Here is a 25487-nt window from a genome sequence, read left to right as displayed (position 1 = left end):
TAAAAATGACGTTTGTGATCGCTATTATTTCTATATCTCATATAAACAAATTTAGATCTATTTACTTTAAACGCTTGCATTGTTTGCAACATTTACAATTTATCTGGAACGAAATGAAACCTTTTCTTGAACCATTAGAGTTAGAGTCAAGACTACTTGGTCACCAAACCAAAACTAGCGGCCAAAAAGGTTCCAAAATCCCTAATTTCCTCTATTTTTCAGGAACAATTCAACTTCAAAGGCTTGGACGAATTATTCGAGCGCTACACTGAGAGAATAAATCAAGGATACTTCTCAGTATTTCTAATACTGCAATTTTTATTCAGCGTGACCCATTTCTCAATTGTTTTCGGTGTAAACCTGGTAAGTACGTCGATGATACAGTTTGGGTATAATCGGGAATTGTTTTTAAGGTCTCGCAAACCACCGAATCCGTTCTTCCCGATTTAATACTTTACGGTATCACGGGATGTTTGTCCGTAGGAATTCTGATGATGAACGAGCGATATTTGAAGCATAAATTTTACATTGTAAGATACGTCGGATTTCTTATGTTAATTCTTGTGTACATCTCCGATTGGTCTGTGCCGGTATATGGTGTATACAGGAATGATCCACATCTGCGACCGGCCTACGTCACCCATATACTTATTGTGATATTCTGTTTCCTGGGTATTGCCAGTGATTTGCTGGTATGCACGCTTGGATTGGTTGTGACGCTTACCCACTTGCTGACTCTGGCCTTCGTAACGTATAGCGATTACACCTACTTCTGGCAGAGAGTAAGCCTCTGCGTGGTAATGGGCACTTGTCAGCGACTTTCTCTTCCAGCTTGGATCAGACTGCATATTTTTGCTGTCCATAAATGTGATTGGGCTTTACTACCGCTGGGCGAGCGAGTTGAACAAGCGAAGAGCCTTTTTGGATCACAGAGCTTGCGTGGAAGCTACCTTGAAACTAACATTCGACAAGGAACAAGAGGTGCGTATGTTGTCTGTGGGTTAGAGCTAATCCCAGCAATCCTTACAGGAGCACCTGATGTTGAGCATAATTCCAAAGCATACAATAGATAAGGTACGCAAGGATATTTTGCGCAAAATTGAAATCGTGGAACGGATGGAGAATATTCCGCGCAGTGATCCGATGGAGTAAGTCATACTAGGTCGGGTTCCAAGGTGTCATTACCTCTAGGTTTTTCAGAATACCGTACGTGCAAGAATACGACAACGTAACCATTTTATACGCAGACATTGTTAATTATACTGCCATGACAACCAAGTTACCTGTAATCAAGCTGGTTGATGTTTTGAACGAGCTCTTCACTGGATTTGATGATGCCTCTGAGGTGTTTGATCAGAACTAAAGTAGTGCGTTAGTAATGGTAATTTTTAGCAATTAAATGTGTTGCGGATTAAGTTTCTGGGAGATTGTTACTACGGCGTGGCTGGCTTACCACCGAACCCAGCACCGAACCACGCCGAAGCTTGTGTGGATTTGGCCTTGAAGATGATCTCAATTATTCGCACAGTCAGGTAAACTCTCCGTTCACGTACAAAACAGCTGGGCAGATGACGCGAACAGAATACCGGCGATTAATGATAACGACAATTTTTCAAGTAGTCACTGATTGCTCTAAATTTATATCTAAATAACAGCACTGACCCCCCGCAACAGCTAGGCCCGTGAAATTTTCAAGAAGTGTCTAAGATAACAATAAATACTTCCTTTTTTGAAATTGGGAAAGTTTGAAATGCTAAGGACTTTTTTTCGAAACATTTAAAACGACCCATAAGTAAACCAAATTTCTTCTTCGAAAGAAACGCGCTTTCGAAATCTTACGAAACGTGGAAATCTAATCAGGCAATATTATTTCAAAGCTTTCTTAGAAGAGATTTGCTAGAAACCCTGAAACCGTATCTCTTGGGAATATTCTTCTTAGTAAAGTCCTTCGAACCGTTTTCCTAAATCATTTGAAAATGTTATCAGAATGGTTCATAGTATTTTTTGAAACTGATTTCCAAAAAATGGATACCAAAATTCCTTGAAGAGATTCATTGTAGTTATTAAATACAATGCAAATGTGTTCCATGTAGTCAATTTACACAGATCGATTCCTTTAAGAATTTTTTTATTACATTTACTAAAATTTAACGCAATTTCTTAAAGACCGATCGTTATTTTTTATACAAATCAAAAAAATTACATTACTTAATTATAGCCTTTCTTAGAATCCATGGTTTCCCTATGATATAAAACGATCCGGTCCTTTCCCAAAAGGTGGTGGCACAAAGCTGGACTATATAGAAACGAAAATTTGATTTCTTAAAGAATTATTGATGACATTTTCTGGATATTACTTTACAACTCCTTGGTCGTGTGGAAATGACCGAGCAATGAACTTTCTATTTACACTGTATGCATTCAACTTGATTTTCTTTTCTTATAATATAAGGCATTATTAGCGCACCGAAAAGACCAAACGAGGTTAATATTACACTCCAAAATTGGGAACTTATTAATCGAAACGTGACTCTAAACTTTGATTTATGCGCCGGAAAAGTCCGTTCGTACTGTTAAAATTTGTTTTTTCTTCTGAATAAGGTCACTGAGCATTCACGATAATTCACTTGGTTTTTCAATTCGGTTATTTACCGCTCGTCGAATTTGGGCTGGTGGACGGCTTAGCACTAGGTAATTTTAATAACCAAATAATAATTCAGCTTTACACCGCCCCAAACCATATTACTCTTTAGTTACCCGCAATGAGCTCTTTTCGACGGTTCAAAAACAAATTCATTTTTCCGATCTCTCCGAATTTACTATCGCTCCACACCTTAGCAAAAATTGGCACCTTATTTGCCATGAACCTGAGTATACAACTATATACCAATACTACACCAAGTTGGTGATGATCAGACAAATAAAACCTCCCAAGTCTCACAGAATATGGCGCGCTAAATTCTTTTGAAAATTTAAACGCTAGCGAGAAGTCATGGAAGGCACAATTGAAAGTCTTCTAAAAATCTTAAATGAAGTTTTAAAAAAATCAGGTGAATCTAGAAATTATTGTAGATAATTTCACGAGGCTTTCTGGATGAGTTCTTAAATGCGCTCTTAGAAATTTAAATCCTAGGAGACAATTCTTTCTCGTCCTTCGAGAGAGGAGGAATTTTCTTAGAAATCATTTGTAGAATTTCCAGACGTCTCAGGAAGTTTCCAACAATATTAGCAGTACTCTTTTAGAGCTAATTCTCAGAAACTGAGTTGAAAGACAATAGAGATAGTCGTAGAAATATTCTTTGGTCCTTAAACGCCTTAGAATTCTTCTCAGAAACGATTTCAGTAACAGGTTCATTAAAATTATCCTTAAAAACCTTTCTTGGAAATTTTTTCTTTGAAATCATAGAAATTTTCACAGAAACCCTTTTTGTAAATTTCTTTTTAAAGATGGTACTTGAAGATCTGGAAATACCCGTTCCAGGGAATACCTAAGACGCGTTTTCCGTCTTTCTAGTAACTTTGATCACAAAAATTTCCTTACCAACATTCTTGGGCTCTCATAAACCTTACAAATTTATCTGGGAATGCAGGTGACATTTTCGGCCAACTCAGAAATGCTACTTGAAATCCTTTTTTTCCTAAAAAGTTTCTAGTAATTGTTGTAAATCGTCCTAGCAGTTTCACTAAATCTTCTGGTTTCTCTTCAAATGCGAATAAATCTTTCGTTTTTCGATATTCCCTCCACGGGTCTCCTCGTGGTGAGAGACGGGCAACGAAGCACAGGCAGTAGATCCGCCTAGCACTTTCCAGTGTACGGCAAAAAGGTGGAACTCTTGTGTTTGTATGCCCCAGTATAAGGTGTCCCTTCTCTACCCCAGCCCCCTCCGCTACTATCAGAGCAGCAGTTCCCGATCTTGTAAAAATTCCTTCGGGGAAATCTGTAGCGTCTGTCCACTGTCATCGTGGTACCTAAATCTCCCGACGTAACAAAGACAGCACTCATGAAAGGCCTAGACTCTAAAAGTCTGGGCTTATAATTTGACAAGATAGCCAAGATCTGTAAGAACGCCGTAAAACTTGAAACTGAGAAGAGCGATTTTTCCAAAATCACTGTAGACCTTGAGAACCTTGAGAAAGCCGGGCCGTACGCGAGCATGTCTTGGTGAGCCATCGTGTATACGTCAGGTGGAATGCCTGCCGTATACAAGACCATATGCGGATCGTGCGGTGCTTTAAGTGTCAAAAATTCGGTCATAACTCTTCCGACTGCCGTAGTGAACTTCAATTCGGCCACTACGCAGATAGTCATGACAGCAAGGCCTGCTCGAAGCTTCAACCAGAGAGGCCTAAAATATACTCTTCGCTAAAGTGTTCAATAAATTAAGTCAGCTCTAATTTAAATTTTAAAAATATAATTTAGCATTTGGTATTACCCTCAAACGAATATTGTTGAGATCGACTTACCTTAATTTTTATTTACAGAGCAAATAACGAATTAGACATTGATATGCGAATCGGAATACATTCCGGAAAAATCCTCAGCGGTCTCATTGGCTTGGCTAAGTGGCAATTCGATATATGGTCAAGAGACGTACTAATAGCGAACAAAATGGAAACTACCAGCGAGGCTGGGTAACCACACCTATACCTTCTTACGATCTTTTTGAAATATTCAATTTTTAGAAAAATTCACATAACAAGCGAAACTCGCGATCTTCTCCCCAAGCACAAGTACAAGGTTGTCAAAACCGATCGCGGATCAACCAATCCACTCTTGCAACCCTACAACGTCCAAACTTTCTTCATAACCCCAAGATCAGTCGAAAATGGCCGGCCACACGAAGCGGAGCAGAAGAAGAAACTGAGCGTTATTGGCGAGCAGGAGGCGAAGCCGAATGGTATCGTCAAAAGCGCGAGCACATCTAACCTGTGCGACTTTGACGTAAAAAACGACGCCATTTTTGAACAACGCAGAGAATCTCTCCGCAACAACCAAACGCCCATCGGTACCATCATAAACAGACGACCCAGTGGACACCCCAACGTCGGTCGACGTATCACGCCAACCGACATCAAGCGGCGTACCGCATTCATGGACAACAACATTAACAGATATAAAAAACTACTACAGAAAACCAAGGAAAACATGAAAGTCGCAATTGAGGAAATGCCGTTTACAAAGTTTGAGTAGGTTAGTACTCCAAAAGTAACGAGATTATCGAAATTTTCCAGCCACTGGGATCATATTCACCCCATAATCTTAACATTTCGAAATCTGAAGGCCGAGAAGAAATACATAAATCTACCCGATAAGCTATTTAAGTATTACATAGTTGTGTACATACTGCTAGTGTTGGTCACCATTGTAATTCAAAATTTGACGCTTGCGAAGTAAGTAGAGTGACGCGAGGTGCGATTATTAATGAAAATTTGACTTCAGTTGGGAATGGCGACTGTGGTTTTACTATGGTACTTTGTCGCTGGCGATATTTTTCTTGGTACCACTCACTTGGGCGAGCTCGCTGTTCAACAGGCGTTTGGATAGGAAATTTAAGCTGGTGAATCTGGTTTCAAAGTTTCTTTGTTCCGCCTCCGCTTTTATTACACATAATACGATGGTGCGCATCGGAATATACGTCGTAACGTGTGGTCTCTTCCTTTTTTGCGTTTTGGGCGAGCTTGTAAGTGTTTATAGCAATTGTGTCCATCCTAATGGTTACGTTTACTTTCAGAGTGAATGTGCAGATGGCCGGAAAGAATCCGTTGGGTACTTGCCTAAGGTTGCTCATTACCACGAGAAGTTACACGACTATTGCGTTATACCATGGGTAATTATATATTGTGTTTTTGAACTACGTAAAAAGACTGATGTAGTAGGTATATATGGCAAAAATAATTGCCTAGGCGCACTAGATTTGAAGTCATTCCTTTTTCGAACGCTTTACAGGCCTAAGAAAAGGTGTCTAAGATCAATCTTAGATCCAACAGGTAAGAACTTTTTGTTATGGATTTTGGCCTGTAGAACACAAAACGATCATACTTTTCAAGATTGGATCAGCACATCAAAAGTTTCCTTTTTTGGAAGTCTGTTTTTTGTCCATAACTTTTGATTCGTCAAAATAGTGTTTTTCTATGGCATAAATAAAAAACTTAGCATTGCGCAGTCTGCGCATGCGCATATCTGATGTTTAAAATATGCGACATGTTTGTCTTTACTAGAAAAATCTGATTAACATTTCAAAAAAATACCTCTATAAATGAGAAAGTTGACATTGCGCAGTTTGCGCGTGCGCATATCTGATTTTTACACTATACGATATGTTTGTATTTACTAGAAAAATCTTTGTTTAAAAATATGAAAAAATATCCCCATAAATAAGAAAGATGACATTGCGCGGTTTGCGCATGCGCACTTTAATTGTCAAGACTTTTCTTGGTTGTGGCGCCATAGCGGCAATTTACCGAATGCAAGAAGAACGAACTAAATAAACTGTAGGAGTAGTTAAGACCTCGGACGGACGGACGAACGAACGGATGAAGTGGACATAATAGCGCCTTCCAACGCAAGCACCGGCGCAACGTGCCGTACGTAACACCGTTACCAGAAACGTCGAAGCGTCACCTCGGAATAGTTAATACAACCACCAATGCAGAAAGGGAAATTCGAATGTAAAGAATTCCCCTTAATACGATGGTTTTGTCCGTCCATCTGTCTGTTACCCGTCTCTAGAGCGAAAAGAGACAGCGATTTTACGAAGGGGCGCACTTTGAATGCTTGCCCTAGGCGCCATTTAGCATACTACACCACTGCAATGATGATTTTGTAAACAAATTCTTCGATGTGTTACATTCAGTGAAGAAAAAAATACACACATCATTTAGGGACTTATGTGATATATTAGCGTATCCCTAGTAAGGTTAACCGTGATTTTTCAGATCCGGGTTTTCCGAAAAGGGCAAGGATACAATGAAAACTGGAGTTGCTACATCGAGTTTTTTTTAAAGAGAAAGTCACTGGCACAAACAAAATGTTATCTCGTTTGGCCGCTAGGGGGAGTTTCCCGAATTTAGTCGATTTCTTTAATGCTCCATAATGTTTAGCCAATTTTTTTTAAAGCACTTTTTTATGTAAAATCCATTGCGATACAGTTTTTATACAGAGTTCTTTTATACGACCCTAAACTATATTTTCTCATACGGAACCCCCCTATATATTTTGGTGTTTTTTTGAAAAGAGCGTAAAATTTCGATGTATCACTTGTATTTTTCCAACACGAGGGTTCTAGCGGGTGGCCGCTTTAGAATTAAAATTTTGTAGTTGGTTCAGCATAGGAAAATTTACAATATACCGCTTCATATCGAACCTGAACAAAGGTATGTCTGACTATAACAAGCGATAACAAGAAAGCGGACGCGAGCCTACAGGCCAAAATCTATAAGAAACAGTTTCTTCTCGGTCGTACTGAGACCAGTCGTTTGTCGAAGGATCTATGAGACAGGAGTATAGTCTGTTTTTGTTATACAAAAATTGCTTTCTTTTGGCATTGAAAATTGGTACGTAATGTGAAACAAACGAATGTGCATTCTAATGACATTTGTCATTCTTAGGAAAACTAGATGTAGAGCACAAAATAAAATGAAGTTCAGAACAGAAAACAATGTTGTTTCCATCGCAACGATGGGAGAACAAGCTTGCTATTTTTGATGTCTAAATTAAATTCAGTTTTATAATGGCTTCTGCTATAAGATAAAGTTTTGTATTATGTACCTACCACAATAAAGGGACGCTATCCTTTTATTGTCCTGCATAATACATAACTACATCAATCAAAAAGACAAAACTCTTTTCAAAAAAGTATCTGTCAGTATATAGTACGAAAATACCTTTTTTACCGGTAAACGGGTATCGTTTTCATTTCTTGACTTGTCGACTTTAAAAAGGCAAGTCAAGTAGCTTGAAAATTAAGTCAAACAGCGAATCACTGGTTTTGACGTTATTTTTCGCACGATAACTCAAAAACGGTTTGACATATACAGCCCAATTTTTGTTCACAGATAGGCCATGACTTAGGGAAGATGTAATTAAAGTCATCATCAAGATGAGTTATTGTCAATTGTGTGCAACTATAACTAATTATATTAATTGGTTAACATGCCCCTTGTATTTCACTATAATATGCACTTTTGGAAATATCGCGTAATGTTGATACAAAACCAAAAACCAAAACGTCTCATAATGAACAAGTAGATATAACAGAATACAGATACAGTATATTTGTTTGTTTCAGCACATGAGCCAGACCATATCGCTCACAATTTTCGCGGGTTTCCTATTTCTTCGCATGTACATATGGCTAAAAGTGCTTTTTGCGTTATCGGTGAGCATCTTTTACGCACTCTCCGTATGGAACATTAATCCATCATATTATGACGTAAGTTGAAGAGCCCAATACGCTATAATGAACCACCCCTTGTAGGATAGTGAAACGTTCAATTACATGATACGTCCGCAAATTGTCCACTTCATGAGTTTGCTGTTTCTGACATTCACCCTGCACTTGATCGATAGACAAAGTGATTACTTGCACCGACTGGATTTCCTATGGACCGAACAGCTAGCTGTTGAACAAATGGAGGTGAACACGATGAATAAAATTACAAAGATGTTGCTAACAAACATTCTTCCCGTTCACGTGGGTAAGCTCTAGCTCAAATTACGTAGGCAAAGGCGCATACTTCCAGAAACTTTTTCACCGACCCTCGTATTGTGGCTTTATGGTTCAGTGGTAGAGCGTTGGACTATAAATCCGGAGGTCGGGTGTTCGAACCTGGGTTGAGGTGAATTTTTCATCTATGGCAGAGATGGGAATTACCTTAGACCAGTTTCGAGCATTCTGCCGGCTACTTCGAATTAGGTTTTCCTGCAGTTTCCCTAATTCGTAAGGTAAATACCGGAGTAGTATAGAACAACTTAAAAGGCACCTCTAAAAAAACCATTATGCGGGTCACTCTGTAATTGGGCGCAAGCCTGTTGAGGACCCAGAACAAGAGAGAAATAATAAATAAAATAATAATAAATAAAATAATAAGTACATGCATTTCAGCGAAACTCTACCTGGATGTGAAACGGAACAACACCAACGTAATTTACAACGAAGAATACGACAATGTGGCTGTGATGTTTGCATCTCTTGTCAATTTACCGGTAGACAGCGTATCTGACAAATATTTTCTTCAAATAGTCAATCGTATCGTTAAGGATTTCGACAGGGAGTTATCGAACAAAGTGCGGCGCCCCATAGAGAAAATCAAAATATGCAATCTAACGTATATGGCGGCTTGCGGGCTGGAAACCTGCAGAACAGATCTGGTAATCGACGACGCCCCCCAAGAAGACGTCGTGGTTTCACTTTTAAAATTCGCAACCAACCTAATCAAGGCGCTAAAGAAAATTAACACGGAAACGTTGTCGGAGTGTCAACTGAAAATAGGTGCGTACACATCGTCCTTTAATTTACGTTAAAATTGCTTTAGGTATCTCTAACGGAAAGGTTATGGGTGGAGTGGTCGGCTCCAAGAAACCTCTGTACGACATTTGGGGCGACACGGTTAACATGGCGTCGAGAATGGATTCGACCGGTGTGCCGGGAATGATCCAGGTTACTCAGGATACGGCGAATACGCTGAGAGAAAATGGGATCGAGTGCCAATTTAGAGACCTCGTCTTTGTGAAGGGGAAGGAGCATAAAGTTCCCACTTATTTTGTCTCTCTGAATAATGATGACGATTTAATTTATTATGATAGCACTAGGTTATAGTCTATTTTTACAGTATTATTGTGAAATTTTTTATTTTATATAATGGAATCGTGTGTTAAATGCTCCAGAGTACTCGATGAACGAGCTCCCTCTTTTCGCTCTTCCTTAGACATTGAAACTCTATACTGATCTTTCAACTTCCAGTATAGCTTCTACGTTTACACACATCCTCCAACAGGCATTTTTTGTGTGACCCTGTCTGAAGAAGTGAGTTTCTCGAATTTTAGGCATGGGTAAAATTGCCTATGTGCCGCTTTATACGAATAGTGAGCGCGCGTAGATTTCGTTATTACATAACAAAAGATAGGAAATATAGGTATATATATATATATACATCTTTGCAACACTCCGTTTTAAATAACTTTCTATTACTGCTATCAGTGTAATTACGCTACAATAGGGTGTTCGGTTAAAGCGTCAAAAATTTAAATCATTATTTACTAAAGCACGACACATGAAGAATACGTATTGTTTAAAATTGTGGTCAGTGTAATTGTGCCATGAATGGAAACCCTCTCAACTTCTGTGCTCAGTATTTTGAAACGTACGCGCATTGTACACCACCCTGTATAACGTAACGCATCATAGAGATTTCAATGTAAAATTCATAACATGCGATTATTGGCTCCCCAAATTATTCTAGAGCAAAAATGTATTAAGGTTTTTTGTAGAAAAAAATTTTGCACGTCAATCAAACGTATTAGTTTTAAATTTTTTTGCACAATAAAGACGGAAAATTGGAAAAATAAAACCCGCATCTTTTTCAATAATCTGTGATGTCACGGAATTTTATAATACAAAAACTACGCCAATATCCGTCATGCCATGGAATATCTGCTATAAAACAAATCAAATTCTATCAAAAAGTATTAGCGAATTCAACATAAAGAAAGACCAAATTACTAAAAACGGTTTCCTAATATAACAATTTACAATAAATCTTCGAATAAGTCACCATTAACTGCAAGACAGTAACCAAGTCGATCATCAAATCCATTTCGAACTGCTGCTAATTGATAATTACTGGATATCTTTTTGTTTTAGAAAATTCCACGGCATCGCAGATTATTCAAAAAGATGGGGTTTTTTATTTTTCCAATTTTTCGTCTTTATTATGAAAAACATTGAAAACTAGATTGACGTAAAAAATTTTTTTCTATAAAAAAAACCTTAATTGATTTTTGCTCTAAAAAGCCAATAATCGCATGTTATGAATTTTACATTGAAATTCCTATGATGCGTTACGCAAGACACCACCCTGTATATGTACACGCGCTTTCTGAACACTTAACTTTTTGAGGTGAGTCACATTTAGTTTTAGATGCTGGTTGCGTCACAAGCCGTACTATTAACCACTATAAAAAACATAACCCCATAATAGACTATTTACATCTTAACATATAATTGTTTATTCTTTATTAAAATGGAATATATCATTGCAAACGTGGACGGCATTAAATTTGATATAGAAATAGCTTTAGACGAACAATATGGAGCGTTGCCTTTACCATTTCATGGAATGGACAGTAACTATTTTAAATTAAGTTGTTTTTATGTCGCTAACATGGTTGTTGTAGAATCTATTACTGCAGTTTGTCAATTTTATACTTCACCAACGGGTTGTCTCAAGGGCCCTCTGTGTCCATTTAGGCACGTTCGTGGTGATCGTACTATCGTATGTAAACATTGGCTTCGTGGATTATGCAAAAAAGGAGATCAATGTGAATTCTTACACGAATACGATATGACCAAAATGCCGGAGTGTTACTTTTACTCGAGGTTCAATGCGTGTCACAACAAAGAATGTCCATTTTTACACATCGATCCCGAGAGTAAAATTAAGGATTGCCCATGGTACGATCGTGGGTTCTGTAGGCACGGTCCTCATTGTCGGCACAGACACGTCAGAAGAGTGTTGTGTACAAATTATATAGCCGGATTCTGTACGGACGGACCCAGCTGCAAATACATGCATCCCCGTTTTGAGTTGCCTGTCCCACCCGATCAAAATATCAAGGACCAGAAGAAGCCGCCAGTAATAATTTGTCATTTTTGTGGCGAACACGGACATAAAGCGTTACACTGCAACAAAATCACTTCCGATAATAAGGAACTGGCTAATAAGGACAATTTCAAAGTTCCAACTGTTGCTAATGCGGAAAGTAACGAAAGTAGCGGCCCTCCAACTCTTTACCATAGAATGATACCGAAAAAATTAGAAGATGTTACTTGTTACAAATGTGGAACTAAAGGACACTACGCGAATAGATGTCCTAAAGGACATTTAGCATTCTTGTCACAAACAAAAGGTTTAGGAGAAATTGAGAAGAAGGACGATGATAATGTATAAGGAAAAACTGTACTTTTGTCATGTATTTATAACATAATAATATCTTTATAATAATAACTTTTTTTATGACCTAACAGAGACCACCAGAATAATATTTTCTGTATGTATACTTAACCACTGCATCCATGCATGGGAGTAATTTTATGTATGTACATAATTACTTCACTTCCCGTTGTTCCTTATGCTTGAGCATGCTATACTTTGTTGTATTTTACTAGCAGGATATCCCATGGGGCCACTTCTTGTAAATGTTCTTCGTGAGAATAGTAAGGTGTCCTGTTACATTCCCCGGCTTGAACCTTTTGTTACCTCCTTATTGCTTCCTTTACACTCGAGGGTGGATCCAGGTTTTTTCAATAAACAATGTGAACATTGCAATTAGCTGTATTTGTAGAATTTTATGAGGTGCAAATACAAATACGGGGGGAAACCGCCCTGCTTTACACTAGGTAGAAAAATCAAGTCTATTGATGTGATGATTGTTTAGGCTCAAATTTCTTCCCAGTAACCATCTACAGGAATGGGTGATATTTTTACCAGCTTCTCTAAGTGGAAGTTCAGTAGGTATTGGGTCGCTTGTGCGTGGGAAAATTCTGGGGACCGTGGGAAATTACCTATTTTGGCAGTTGGCGCGGGTCAAATTTCGGCAATTGGCCTGGGGGCAAATTTTGGCAATTGGTCCGGGGTGCAAGGTCAAATTTTGGCATTTTGACCGTTCGGTAACCTTTAGACTATACACAAATGGACTTTGACCGGTCAGCAACCTTTGGACTTTGAACAGCGGGTGGATTTTGATCGATAGCTTGACCTACCTTGATCTGACCTTGAAATGTGCGCATGCGTCATTTTAACGCACAACACAACCAAGTCCTGTCAGTCTTCTTCGAGATCGTGTCGGTGTACCTACACGCGAAGTCATATGTGTCTTGTGTAAGAGGCTATGAACCTGGACGGATTATCGCATAGATGACTGGGGACAAATTAAGATAAGTAAAATCTAGAATAAAATTAAACTTCCCGGGCCAATTGACAAAATAATCCCCCAGGGGGGCAACCTCCGAAATACCCCAGGGTCACACCCCTGGCCAACTCCCGAAATGCTCAAATTGCCAAAATTTCACCTTGCACCCCAAGCGAATTGCCAAAATTTGACCTTGCACCCCGGACCAATTACCAAAATTTACAGAAACAGGTCAGTTAAACGGAAACAGGTTTAGTCAATAAAATCAGATCTGTTAAACAGAAACAGGTCCGTTCAGTAGAGATAGGTCCGCGTTGAACAGAACGAGGTTCCTTTAACCGACCTGTTCCTGAGACAGACTCAACCGCCCCATTTCTGATAAACAGACCTGTTTCCATTGACAAACATATTTCGCGCTCATCCTACGTGGCACCCTAATACCCCGAGCCCCCGGCCAAATCTCAACAAGGTTCCCGAGACCTCACGCAAGTCTGTCGCCTCATGTGACTGTCTGTCATCAGGTGGCCCCTATACTACTATAGTTCCACGTTAATTTGTTTAGACGTTTGGAAGGGGCTAATAAATTAACAATAGGACGTGACAGTCAGCACTTAAAAAATAAAATATGATAGAAGAAAGGAGTAGTAGCAATCCTAGAAGGAGTAAAGAATAAATGAGCAGAGCTGGGGAAAACACTAGAAAGAAAATCAAGATAAAAAATTTGCTGCGGCAAGCAGATACCACCGACACGCCTGCGCGATTCTGCCATTCTGTATCTAAGAATTATGAAATTTGGTTCAGCCGTTTGGCCGGAAATGAGAGTACAGACGGACCGACATCATCAGATTTTGTTTGATTCAGATTTCTGGTGCTTCAAAACTGTAATTCCGTAAAAAGTGAGGGGGTCATTTTTTACTCCAATGCAATATACCTTTCTAACATGCGGGCGGTAAAGAGGGTAACAAAGAGAGAGATAGGGATGGGCAATAGGTACACACATGGGAGGAAGAATAAGGAGGTCGGTACCTAATTGATTACACAATAATAAATACTGGAAGTAATAGAATCTCAACATGCTTTTGCCCAGTTACAGAGTGACCCGCATAATACTTTTTAGAGATGCCTCTGCAGAGGGTCTTAGGACTGCTACAGCCTGCGTTTTTAGCGCATTTCCACAAAAATATAAAAAAAATGCGCTATTGTGGCCACTTTGTCCGTCCGCCGTTCGCTCGTTTTGCGACGCTACTAGTTCTTTATCTTAAGAGCTATCGTTCTACTTTTTTCGTTATGGTGTCGAAGTTTGCACCAAGGAAGGAATTTTTTCTGTACCGCTTACAAAAAAAGTTATTGTAAAAAAAACAAAAAAACCGTTTCTTACATGTTCCACAATTTTACACTTTTGCCGTTTATTAACGATCCTAGAGATCGTTTATAATGTTGTATTGCTGTCTGTTCCTTTGTCTGTCTGTCCCTGTATCTGTCCGTGTGAACGATAACTTTGTTTAGAAATGTCCGATCGCCTTTACATCTCCGTTAGTTATTAACTGAATTGCATGAAATGAAATATGGGCATAGCTTTAGCCATATAATACGCAATGCCAAAAGTTGAGTCGAATCGATTCAAAATTCACAGTGCCCTTTTCGCATCTCGACCATTTATAAACCGAATTGCAAACTTTTTTACGCGTTTCAAAATTTGGTTTTGCGCATACGCAGTGCCAACTTTTTTATTTATGGAAGAATTTAAACGAAATTTGATACATAGGCACTTGGGATAAAGGAAAATCAAACGCCAATTTCAAAATTTGGTTTTGCGCATGCGCAGTGCCAACTTTTTTATTTATGGAAGAATTTAAACGAAATTTGATACATAGGCACTTGGAATAAAGGAAAATCAAACGCCAATTTCAAAATTTGGTTTTGCACATGCGCAGTGCCAACTTTTTGATCTATGGAAGCATTGAAGTAAATTTGATACTTTGGTGCTTGGAACAAAGGAAAATCTAACATTAAGTTTCAAAATTTAGGTTTGCGCATGCGCAGTTCCAACTTCCTTGTTTAGAAAAGCATTGAAATGAAATTCTTCTTATAAACTGAAATTGAAATAGCATGTCAAAAATGGATTGCTCATGTGCAACGCTATCTTTCATATTTGTGGCCGGATTTTTACGATTTTAACAGAAGTTGCATTTTACAAATGGGAAATGAATGCAAGTGGAAATGCGCTTTATGTAAATCGTTTACGATTACTTTTTTACTTGTTGTACTTCTATGCATTCAAAAATTAACATACAAAAACGTATTGGCCGTTTATGTGGCGCGTTTGAGGTAACGCAGCGCTAACTCTGCCTACCATTATAAGGTTCTTTATCTAATGATTTCATTCCTTTGTCGATATAATCCATTGTGGCCTTATTGCATGGTCCTTCCCTCTCTCGTTGAGGCGAACACACGGCAATTAATGAAGCTAATAAGTTCTCATCTTTGGGTTGGTTACCTAATAAAACCTCCCACATACCATATATGTATCGTTAATGAGTGTTGTATTAAGGATAATCCGTAAACTTGCAAGGAGTGTTGAGATGTAGTCCAATCTGGCAATGAATCACTTGATTTCCCGGTAAAGTGAAACCTTTGTAAATGTATTTTTCACCTCGGAAACTTAGGCCATCAGGTTTTTACGAGGGTTTTTAGGGTCTTACCTGCTAACTCGCTTCATTGTAGGGAAAATTTACAGAATATCTTTTACAATTTATTAATGCTTTAGAGTATTGATTAAGATGTATTAAATTTAATTGTAAAACAGTTTAAAAAAAATCAAAAAAGGAAATTATTACATTTTTTTTGCCAGTTCTTCTTGTAATTAGAGCAGGCGTGAACCGGCCTACGATTACTTGCAATACATATCTTATCCTATCAATGCTCTGGTCGGTAGATCCGAAATGGTGAGCTCCCTCTTTAACTCCAGCTAAATTGTAGTGTTCACTACTTTTTTTTAAAGAGAAGTACAATCTAAAAAAACAGTGAATACTACTTTTTGCTTGGTTCACATTTAGGTCCAGTGTCCATGTGCTCTCTTTCAGGTAGAGCTATGCATCTCACAACGTGGCTCTAATCTTGCTAAAGCATGAGAATTAACCTTTGGTTTAAGCCTTATCAGTTAAAGTGTATGAATAAAATTAGTTTAACTATATAATAAGTCAATTTTTATTGAATGCATCTTAAATAAAAAAAAAATTGATGGAAAATACATTAACGACAATGTTAAAATTAAACAATTTATACTCACATACGCTTTGTCAGTTGAAAAAATTTTAACGTGATATGATGCAGGCACTCACAAAAAAGACTGACAATGTGACGGGAGAATAGAGGTACAGTCATAGTCACATCTCGATACTAAAGTATTACTCGTCAAAAAATATAAATTTTAATTATTAATTGGGTTTGGATCTCTTCTTTGCGATTGCGTCTTCCACAGCTTTGAGCTGTTTCAGTAACTCTTCTCGTCGAGAACTAGCCTTTTTGTTATTAGCATTCTTTGGATCGCGATCGGCAGGCTGTGGCGAGATCGTCACTCTCTTTTTACCCTGCGGCGCTTCCGGTTTTCGAGGTAATTCCGTTAATTCCGCCTTCTTATTTCCTGGCGTGCCTTTGAGGTTCAATTTTATTTGACGCTTTTCCGTTCCACTTTTTAAAGCGTCGATCGCTTTTGCTTTTAAAGCTATGGCTAAATCTACACCTTAAAAAATGAGGGACCATTAGGACATTTTCGTGTAAGAGGTAATTACCTGTCGGTCGCCTCGGCGGACTAGCATTTTTACTACTAGAACTGCTCGACGCTGACGATTCTGAATCGCTGGAACTCGAGCCCGAACTTGAACCCGATGATGAACGTGAGGAATGTCCCTTAACCCTCGCCAAAGCGGCGACTAATTTTGTACGTGATCGACCAAACTGATCGAACTTGGAGGGGGCAGGAGGATTTTGTGCACCAACTCTCATCATACCTTAAATTGTAATAAGGCATAGTAAGTAAAAATAGTGTAATTAACCCTGATTCAAATTTGAGCTTTGTTCAACACAGCAAAATTTACACATATACCGCTTCATAGCGAACGTGAACAAAAGTATGTCTCGAATACCAATCACGGTAACCCTTCAGTCAACCAAATGTTGCAACAAAAACCGAAGAAGTTGGATAGTCAAAACCATCCCTCCTGTCAGCTAGCCTGGGAAGAACTAAACAGGGATACGTGAGAAAATGGGGAGAGATTTTTCAAACAATATTGGTCCAGTGATGTCCAGAGTAAAATTAGACTGCGATTGGGAACGCCACGTTTATATTTGATTACTTGTTCTTTTTTGGGTTTTTAGTTTAGGGTTTTTTAGCTTAGGTTTGGGATTTTTCGATTAGTTTAGGTCAATTAACCTACGAAAAAGCTCCCGTTTAATTTGTTTTTCAAATTGCACCAGATTTTCTTCGTTTTCAAAAATACGAGGGGGTACTGTAATGGGTCTCTTTAGAATTTTACGTTTTATTTTCAAATTTGAATTTTGTTCATGTCAACATAGGAAAATTTACACGTATACCGCTTCATAGTAATCATGAACAAAACTATGCCTCGAATAAAAGCGATAACAAAGTGTGCATTTTCGAGATAAAAAGCTAGTGAAACAGAGTTGTAAGTGGTTACCTGGTGATGGAGCTCTTTTCCGAGGTGCAGGTGGATTCATAAGAGCTGCTCTCTCGTTTGCCGCTTTACGCTCGGAAACAATTACAGATGGTGAAACCTGCCTTCGATGTGTACGAGAACTACTGCGTTTACGCCGCGTTCGAGACTTGTACGAACTTTTACTTGAACCGGACGAGCTACGGGACGAACTAAATCAAAATACATTTCAAAAAAAAAAACCAAAAGATTCTGTTGTTTTATGATTTACCTGCTGGAGGAATAACTCGAACCAGAACTGTACGACTGCCTTCTTCCGCTTTTCCGGCCTGCGGGTGATTTTGAACGCATCCAAGGATCCGACCATTCGTCACCTCGACCACTTACACGCTCCTCTGCCCGTTGTACGATAACCTCCCGTTTTGGCCTTTTCACCTAGATTAATATTGAATAAGAGACCTTTATTACTTTTATTTTGAAAATATTTGAACACACTATCAACATGTCAACTACAAAAGTAGCACATGGAGTCTTCCTCAATAAGGCAGTTCAAATATTTACAGAATAAGAAGTGTTCCACAATAGCAAATTGTAAATAATGCGCATTTAAAAAGTTTTCTCCAACACACCTTGGGATGAACACTTTGGGGATCCTCTTCATGCTTACTGTAATACTCTGGTTGACGGTATGCCGGAACCTCACGATACGTGCGAACTCGTTCGCGTGAATATTGCACATAATCTGGTTCATACACTACTTGTCTACGTCCATAATATTCGTCATGAGGAGCTCTCGAAGAATACTCAGCTGGCCTCATAGTGACGTAACGACTGAAATTAGAAATGAGCAATTTGCGTAAAATCAGAAATGGCCTTGCCTCGGTTCCGGCGACGGAGCTTTAGCGTAATATCCATTTTCTTTATCAAATTCCTCTTGCGCCAAACTTAAATTCATTTTCTTCTCCTCAAAGTCAATATCTTGCTCTTTTCGTTTAATCGATTTTCTCATCATTTCTTTCGCTGTCCTTAGACCACGTTCCCAGGCCGATTCAATTTGAGGGGGATCCGACCGTCCGCTATATACCATGCGTTCTCCACCATAATCGCCAGGAACCACCGGTCTCACCAAGTCGAACATGGTATAATTGCCTAAAAGAGGAAAAATTCAAAATGACACGCCCTCCTTTGATACATTAGTCTGGTCAATCTATCGTTTCCCCATGGAAACCTTCAAATTAAATTTCTGTCGTTGAAAAAATAACTCAGTTAAAGTATCTGCTTATTAACATATCACATGCATCAGATTGTGGGTCTTTATATTGTTATACGCCATGCGACGTTTTTTTGGTTTCAGCACCTAACGATGGGTCACCCTGTATGTGAATTTCATTCATTGTAAACGTTAATGTAGGTTAAAATTTGGGATTAAGCACAATCTCGATCATATTTGATGTTTGATTTTGTTTAAATAATTGATTTGTTTATTGTAAATTTAAATTATACGTGTTAAATTTTTTCAGTTACGAATTATTTACGCAGTATTTGTAAAAGTTTCTCTCATGTTTTTCTCCAGTCTTTGTGACAAGAGTCTTTATCGCTGCGTTATGTAATTAGTTTCAAGATAAGCATGTGCAACGGAAATCGTTTTAAATAGAAGAATGCTATTTGTAAGGGAGGAAATTTTTTTGATATACTGATACTGATACTCAACCAACAATGATACAATAACCAAACATTATGAGTTGTTTCTTTTCACGTACCTTTGTCAGTAACACCGGGATGTAAAAATCTGCAACTCGCACCCCAAGTACATTGTCCTCGTGAAAAGAATCGACATACAGGTCTCGGTTCGGTTTCTTCCGGCCGAGCGTCTTCTTCATCGGTTAATTCGCCCTCCTCCAGCTCATCTTTCTTTTCAATCTTACCCTCATCGTCCAATTCGCCCAACTCTTGTTCAGAATTTTTGTCCCTGTCGTCTTTTTCCTTTAAATTATCATTTTCGGCGCACTCGCCGTCTTCCGCCTCAAAATCTAACTGCTCTTCGACGTCTTCTCGTTGAGTGCTTCGTTCAATTATCTAAATTTCAACTAATATCAGATATATAATACTAATGACAGGATCATTTGGATCTTGTTGTGTAGAGTAACAAATGCCAACATGCATTTGCTACTTCCAAGTACCTAGGACAGTGTTTATCTTTCCATCGTCAATAAGTCATTTTGAAAATAATTCGCCATTGATGGGCGTGAGAAACAGCTTGGTAATCAGCTATGAAAAATTAAATAGATGAAGTCTCTCAGCAATCGAAAAGAGATTGCAAGATTTCAATTAAAAAAATTTGAATTAGTTGTCTTGTTTTCGAACTAACGTTTCGAATCATAAGGGGCAGGGAGAAAATAAGGTGTTGTGTAAAATTTTATGTTCAGTTATTAACTGGAAAAGTTGCGTTTTCATATATACAAAGAATAAACCGAAGAGGAAATTTAAAATTCTTTAAGTGCAGAGTTGCAACGCTAAATAAGACTTCCTTTGGATACAGAAGTAAATGTGCTGACCGACAGAGGTCGCCGTTACGGGTCAAAGAAAAACATTAACATTAAAAAAAACTAATGAGACTGCGAGAGACGTAAATTAAATCGTATTAAGTGGCGAAATTGTAACTACAAAATTCAGCCTATTGGAATATAAAAAAATGTTCACTTCAAGTAATTACACATTACCAAAAGAATTTAATATCTACGGATTTCCAAGTGCATTTTCCTGAAAGAAAACATCTGATAACATGCTCCATGGCCTACCAGAATAGAAACATTAAAATGTTTTGATTTTATTTGCTTCTCGAACCTCAAAATTTGAGTATTTTCGCTACTTCGGAACTCTCTTGCACAATTAATTTGAGATACATAAAATGGTCACCAATCAGGGACGAAAATCCTAAGCGAATTCCAACAAACAACCTCACCTTCTTTCTTTTTTCCTGAGAGTCCGAAACGGCGTCGTCGCTGTCCTTCTGAGTGCCGTCATCGGAGTGATCGACTGAATCTTCCAAATCGGAGACATCTGACAAATCTTCGTGTGTAATATTTATATTTGCGGACGCTGTCCTTTTATTCTCCTCGGTTTGGGATTCTTTTACCCGACCTTCTCGTTCAGATACATCGCCTACATTGCGGAAACAAAATAGAAACGCCCCTTTATAAGAAGCAGAATTGGACTGGGCCCCTTAGTCTGAAACCCAATTTAATTCAGTATCTCAGTTTCTGAGGATATGTCTTTAAAGAGGTAGAGTTTTACAAAAAGCTTAACTACAATCTACGCTTGCAGTAGGGCTGTCAGATTCTTAAAAGCAAAAAGTAGGGCACGTTAAAAAAGAAGGGGGGGGGATTATTTTACTTTGTTTATTAAACCGATACTGAAATAAGAAACACAACCATTTTTACCGAGTGAAATAGATTTTTTAGCAATCTTAATATGTAAACAAACACATCGCAAATGGGTTGCCCAAAAAAATTAAGTCAAGATCACTCTTAGTAGCTTTTACAGTACGTCGTTCTCTTTCACACGGAACAGTATACATGTTTCTTTCTCGCACGCTCTTTAAAATTGCGACAACTGTACTATTCCGTGTGAAAGAGGGCGCAGCGTAACAGCTGCTCGCGGGAAAGCATCGATGTAAGAGAGTGCGCATGTACTCTCTACACGTGATAGAAGCAGACAGAATTATTAATGATATTCATTTTTACTAGATTGCGTATTTAAATGTAGGCACATCTGGTCGTTTGCGATAAGAGGTTTTCAGATTTGGTCTACGCATGTCTTTAGTGGTGGTGCCAAGTACTTCAGGGTATTCTAATGAAGGGTCTCATCGAAATAAATTGGTTTGTACAAACTATAACTTTCCCGCGCGACTCTTTTTCGAGATCTGGGGGCGACGGTGCGGGCGAGGAGTTAGAAATTAATTGTATCTTTCATGGTATTCCGTGGGGGAGGAGGCTATTTTATTGTACTGGTCTACTAATCGCCTTAGTAGTAATTTTATTCATATTTTTTGTTGATCTATCTACTAACTTAAATAATAGACACCGAGTCAAACTGAATCAAATTGGGTCACCGAGTCAAGATCAGTCCAACTCTGCAAATCAAGACCTACCATCAGACGCATCCTCCTGTTGTGCGCTGGGCTTTTTTGTTTTGCTGCTATTGGAACCCTCACTGGACGTACTGGAATCAGAGGTGTGACCGTCATCGAGATTGGCCAACTTGTGAGCGTCACGCGATCGTCTCGACGCTACACTTTCGTCGGACGAGTTACTGTCTTTGTCTTGTGATACCTTTGACTTACGAGAATTTTGACTGCTGTCCGATTTACCCGACTGACTATCTTCATTGTTGCCGTTAGGCCTCGGCGATCGATGATTGTTAGCTAGATGTGGTTGAGGCGAGTTAGATCGCGACGAGTTCGCCGACGATGTTTGATTACGTTCGGGAGACGGCGTTTGTACACGGTTCGGTGATCGTGGAGACTGTACATTACTTTCCGGAGATTTGGGAGTTTGCGGTTTCCTTTCGTTATCTTCTTCGTTGTCGACAGAACTGGGTGACTGAGGGTTACTGCGTTCATTGTCAGAGGACTTTAAAGATTGCGCCTCCGAGCTACGGCTTCTCGAGCGAGAGCTCTGTGACGACTTGGTCGACGGCGAACGTTTCTTGGTAAATTGCTTATCACGGGAGTTAGTGGAGTAAGTTTCTATTTCACTATCGTTACCGGATGAAGTGTCTTGGGATTCGTCACTGTCCATTGATAGTGTATATGCTGTCGATTTAATAAAGGCAGATGTTAGTTCATTTTATGTGCATCAACTGAGAGCTAAGCTGATGGGTTCCCAGGGCGACTTCGTGACTAGGCAACTATAATGTGCACTTTCCTTTGATGGTTCTTGTTAGTAGAACAGGTCCTTAGGTGACATGATATCAATGGGGTGTTTGCAAAAAGACTGATATTAAAATTTTGGCAAAAGCAAGATTACTCAATTTTTCGAGTGTACACATGTCTTAAATACACTCTAATATTACCAGTACCTACCTGAAGGTGTTTCTTCTATTAAATATGATCATATAATATTAGCTTGTACATATCAAAAATTGTATGTTATTAAAAAAATAAACTAATTTAATAATAGTTTAATCGAAGCATAAGAGCAACAATACAAAAATAAAATTAAAAATTTCTAAAACAAAACATAAATTCTATTGGAATAAATACAAAATCAGCTCAATTGCACTGATTTATTGGCATTGTTTCCTAAAATATGTATATAATTTCCACTATTGTTACGATTGGTTCATTCAAAAGTAATAGCACATACCACCCCACACCTGCGCATGCGCGAATCTTATCAAAGCTTTTCAGCTCTTCTTTTTATGGCTGGAAATGAGAGTACAGCTACAGACAGACGGACAATCAATTGTTTGATTCAGATTCCTGGTGCGCGGGCGGTAAAAAAGACTAAAGTTACTTTACATTTTCTTCTCACTGAACAGTTACATACCAGTGGACTATGTTCATGTGTCTTTTACAAGGTCTGTTATTATTTTATGTAATTGGCCATTAAAATAAAATGATTTCACATGCTTCTGACTCGCATACTCCCATTATCCAGTGAGCGAAGGTTCGAAAACGAATTGTCATTGTACATTGATGATGAGGTAATTTGCCTTTTTGCCAAAACTACCAACGAGTTGGTCCTATTTAAAGGTGATACACTACGCAATCTGTAATGTGCAATAAGCCGAATACCTGGGAAACCACAGCCAGTCTTTTGTTTTTTAATGAAAAAAACTGGAGCAAATGGAGGTCAAATATAATTTGAAAATGTTGTGGTCCGTGCTGGTTTAATCTTACCTGTATATTGTAGGGCCCTGTCGTTGAGTAAGTACCATACAAACACTTGGCATAAATATTGCTCATCTTCTTACTATACATTTTTTCCAAACTTTATCAATTTATACTCGAATTAACACAACACAAACTACTGAAGTCTTTTCGCGAAATGAACTTGTATACATTGATTACTACTTATTTTATACATTTTAAACTTTAACTACTAAACTGTATGGGTGTACTTTTTGTAGCGCACAGGTGAACGCTTTTCATGGAAGAAAATATTTAAAATCACTTCCATTTTCACGGACTTGTGATCTTACCTTGTTTTGTCGTCCAAGTGGCACTAAAAATTGATTGATTTTCACACAATATAAGTGCAAAATTGAAGAATTAAATGCCACTATTAACTATCATAAAATGGACACAAATAAGACAAATTTGACATGGCCACAATAGTTCGCTTGTCTTGGGAAAGATGTCGCTTTACTTTGATTCTGATTGTCACATTCAACCATTCATTTGACTTTTATAATATAATTGTATACAGGGTGTAACGTATAATGATGGGTCCACATCACGGCTTCCTAATTACCAGACTTTACTGTAAGAGCTGGCAACACCGCATCAATACAAAACAGTACTGTTGTAAATTTATTGTAAGCAATTGTAATTAACAGGTGTGATAAAATTAATAAGATTCTTTACAATAATATTGAAATAAAAAATCCTTTTTTTCTTTTACACTAATTTTACTTTATTCTTATTTTATTAGGTACATGTATGTTCTGTTACTTAATTTTTTGTTTTGAATTACCCAAAGAGTCTGTAAACATATAATTGTATGATCTGTTACGCTTGATGAAACTCTGCACCACTTTTCAAAATTTAAAAAATAAACACACACAATTAGTTTCCACACTCATTTTACATTTTGGATGACTACTTTGCAGATTACTGGCACCATTAAGAAATTCTGTGTAACTGTTTTGCAGCCTGTTTTTCTTTGAATTTTTTTACAATCTTCTGCCTCCTTTCTAAGAGATCGGTTCCAGTTGAACTTGTGCTAGCTTGTTTAGATACTTCGGAAGATTTGGGAAAATCCGTGGAATTGCGTTTGGTTTCAAGATACTTCTGTTTTTTATTGTAAAAGTCTGTGTATTACCAAACTTGTCCACATAACCATTTTCTTTCATGTCGCTAGCATAATTGCTATTGCAGCTGGGTACACAATATTTAGGAGGCATCTAAAATTAATTTTAAAACCATTAGACATAAATTTACACTACTAAAATGACATAGTACACATTGTAGCTTTATTTTTGAAGAAAAAGTGTTTTTACAACAACAGCGTTTAATTTGTAGGCTAGATCATTTGCAATAAGTCCCCCACAAAACCACTTTAAAAATTAGCAACAATAATTATTTGAATAACACAGAGAATCGCGATAAACTTGTAATAACACAATTTTCAGTTTCGATACAATAAAACATGATAACATACCATAAACACGGGTCTAATAACTGACACTGACATAAAATCATATAGGCCAACGAAATAGTGTTGTCAAATTTCATACAATTTAGCCTGGTTCATACCTACTTTAAACGTTGAATTTGATTTCCAAGGTCATGAGTCATGACATGAGCCACCCTTTTTACAGCTAGCTTGTTGTGTTATCTTCATGTAACCCATACAAGTCTTTGCCTTGCAACTTGCTCTTAACGTTTTTTTGCAATCATGGATTGGGTAGGTATGTGGGTAATTGAACTTCATTGTGCTTTAGTATCAACTAATGTAACA

At 38.1% G+C, this 25487-nt stretch overlaps 3 protein-coding genes across 7 annotated transcripts; 2 read left to right on the top strand and 1 right to left on the bottom strand.

Moving 5' to 3' along the window:
* Positions 1–222: 222 nt before the first annotated feature.
* Positions 223–10119, top strand: LOC116175132 (adenylate cyclase type 2-like; the record flags this gene model as incomplete). 2 transcript variants are annotated; one of them, XM_031493241.1, is given in 15 exon segments in its annotated part: positions 223–363; positions 414–782; positions 832–981; positions 1030–1148; positions 1201–1345; positions 1393–1532; positions 4483–4632; positions 4684–5187; positions 5233–5391; positions 5441–5558; positions 5733–5828; positions 8289–8432; positions 8478–8697; positions 9105–9491; positions 9535–10119. In XM_031493241.1, coding segments are annotated over 15 exon segments (3126 nt in total), but the record flags the coding sequence as incomplete, so codon positions are not given.
* A 1049-nt stretch (positions 10120–11168) lies between these two features.
* On the top strand, positions 11169–12222 carry LOC116173174 (cleavage and polyadenylation specificity factor subunit 4). The gene is made up of 2 exons (XM_031490491.1): positions 11169–11344; positions 11396–12222. The coding sequence occupies exons 1-2, from the start codon at positions 11242–11244 to the stop codon at positions 12166–12168; spliced, it is 876 nt and encodes a 291-aa protein (XP_031346351.1). The 5' UTR covers positions 11169–11241; the 3' UTR covers positions 12169–12222.
* A 4090-nt stretch (positions 12223–16312) lies between these two features.
* Positions 16313–24162, bottom strand: LOC116173173 (zinc finger CCCH domain-containing protein 18). Of its 4 annotated transcripts, XM_031490489.1 has the most exons (11): positions 24007–24148; positions 23705–23948; positions 21953–22615; positions 20765–20964; positions 19563–19878; positions 18681–18951; positions 18432–18633; positions 18074–18237; positions 17827–18014; positions 16921–17139; positions 16313–16871 (listed from the first exon to the last, which is right to left on the bottom strand). In XM_031490489.1, the coding sequence occupies exons 3-11, from the start codon at positions 22599–22601 to the stop codon at positions 16567–16569; spliced, it is 2514 nt and encodes an 837-aa protein (XP_031346349.1). In that variant the 5' UTR covers positions 22602–22615; positions 23705–23948; positions 24007–24148; the 3' UTR covers positions 16313–16566. The 4 variants fall into 4 exon arrangements, with proteins under 4 accessions (XP_031346349.1, XP_031346348.1, XP_031346347.1 ...); XM_031490488.1 differs by lacking the exon at positions 23705–23948 and having other exon boundaries at positions 24007–24162; XM_031490487.1 differs by having other exon boundaries at positions 23705–24152.
* Between the last annotated feature and the right edge of the window lie 1325 nt (positions 24163–25487).

The sequence above is a fragment of the Photinus pyralis genome, unplaced genomic scaffold, assembly GCF_008802855.1.
Source record: "Photinus pyralis isolate 1611_PpyrPB1 unplaced genomic scaffold, Ppyr1.3 Ppyr1.4_LG6, whole genome shotgun sequence".
Classification (NCBI taxonomy): Eukaryota; Metazoa; Arthropoda; class Insecta; order Coleoptera; family Lampyridae; genus Photinus; species Photinus pyralis.
This window is presented reverse-complemented; position numbering and strand designations above follow the sequence as displayed.

Bases quoted from the DNA above. Each gene is read 5' to 3' on its own strand.
- LOC116173174 (XM_031490491.1), top strand. From the start codon at position 11,242: ATGGAATATATCATTGCAAACGTGGACGGCATTAAATTTGATATAGAA. The intron at 11,345-11,395 runs GTAACTATTTTA...TGGTTGTTGTAG, and splicing joins ACCATTTCATGGAATGGACA to AATCTATTACTGCAGTTTGT.
- LOC116173173 (XM_031490488.1), bottom strand. From the start codon at position 22,601: ATGGACAGTGACGAATCCCAAGACACTTCATCCGGTAACGATAGTGAA. The intron at 19,879-20,764 runs GTGAGGTTGTTT...GTTGAAATTTAG, and splicing joins CTCAGGAAAAAAGAAAGAAG to ATAATTGAACGAAGCACTCA. The intron at 18,952-19,562 runs GTACGTGAAAAG...TTCCTCTTTTAG, and splicing joins TCCCGGTGTTACTGACAAAG to GCAATTATACCATGTTCGAC.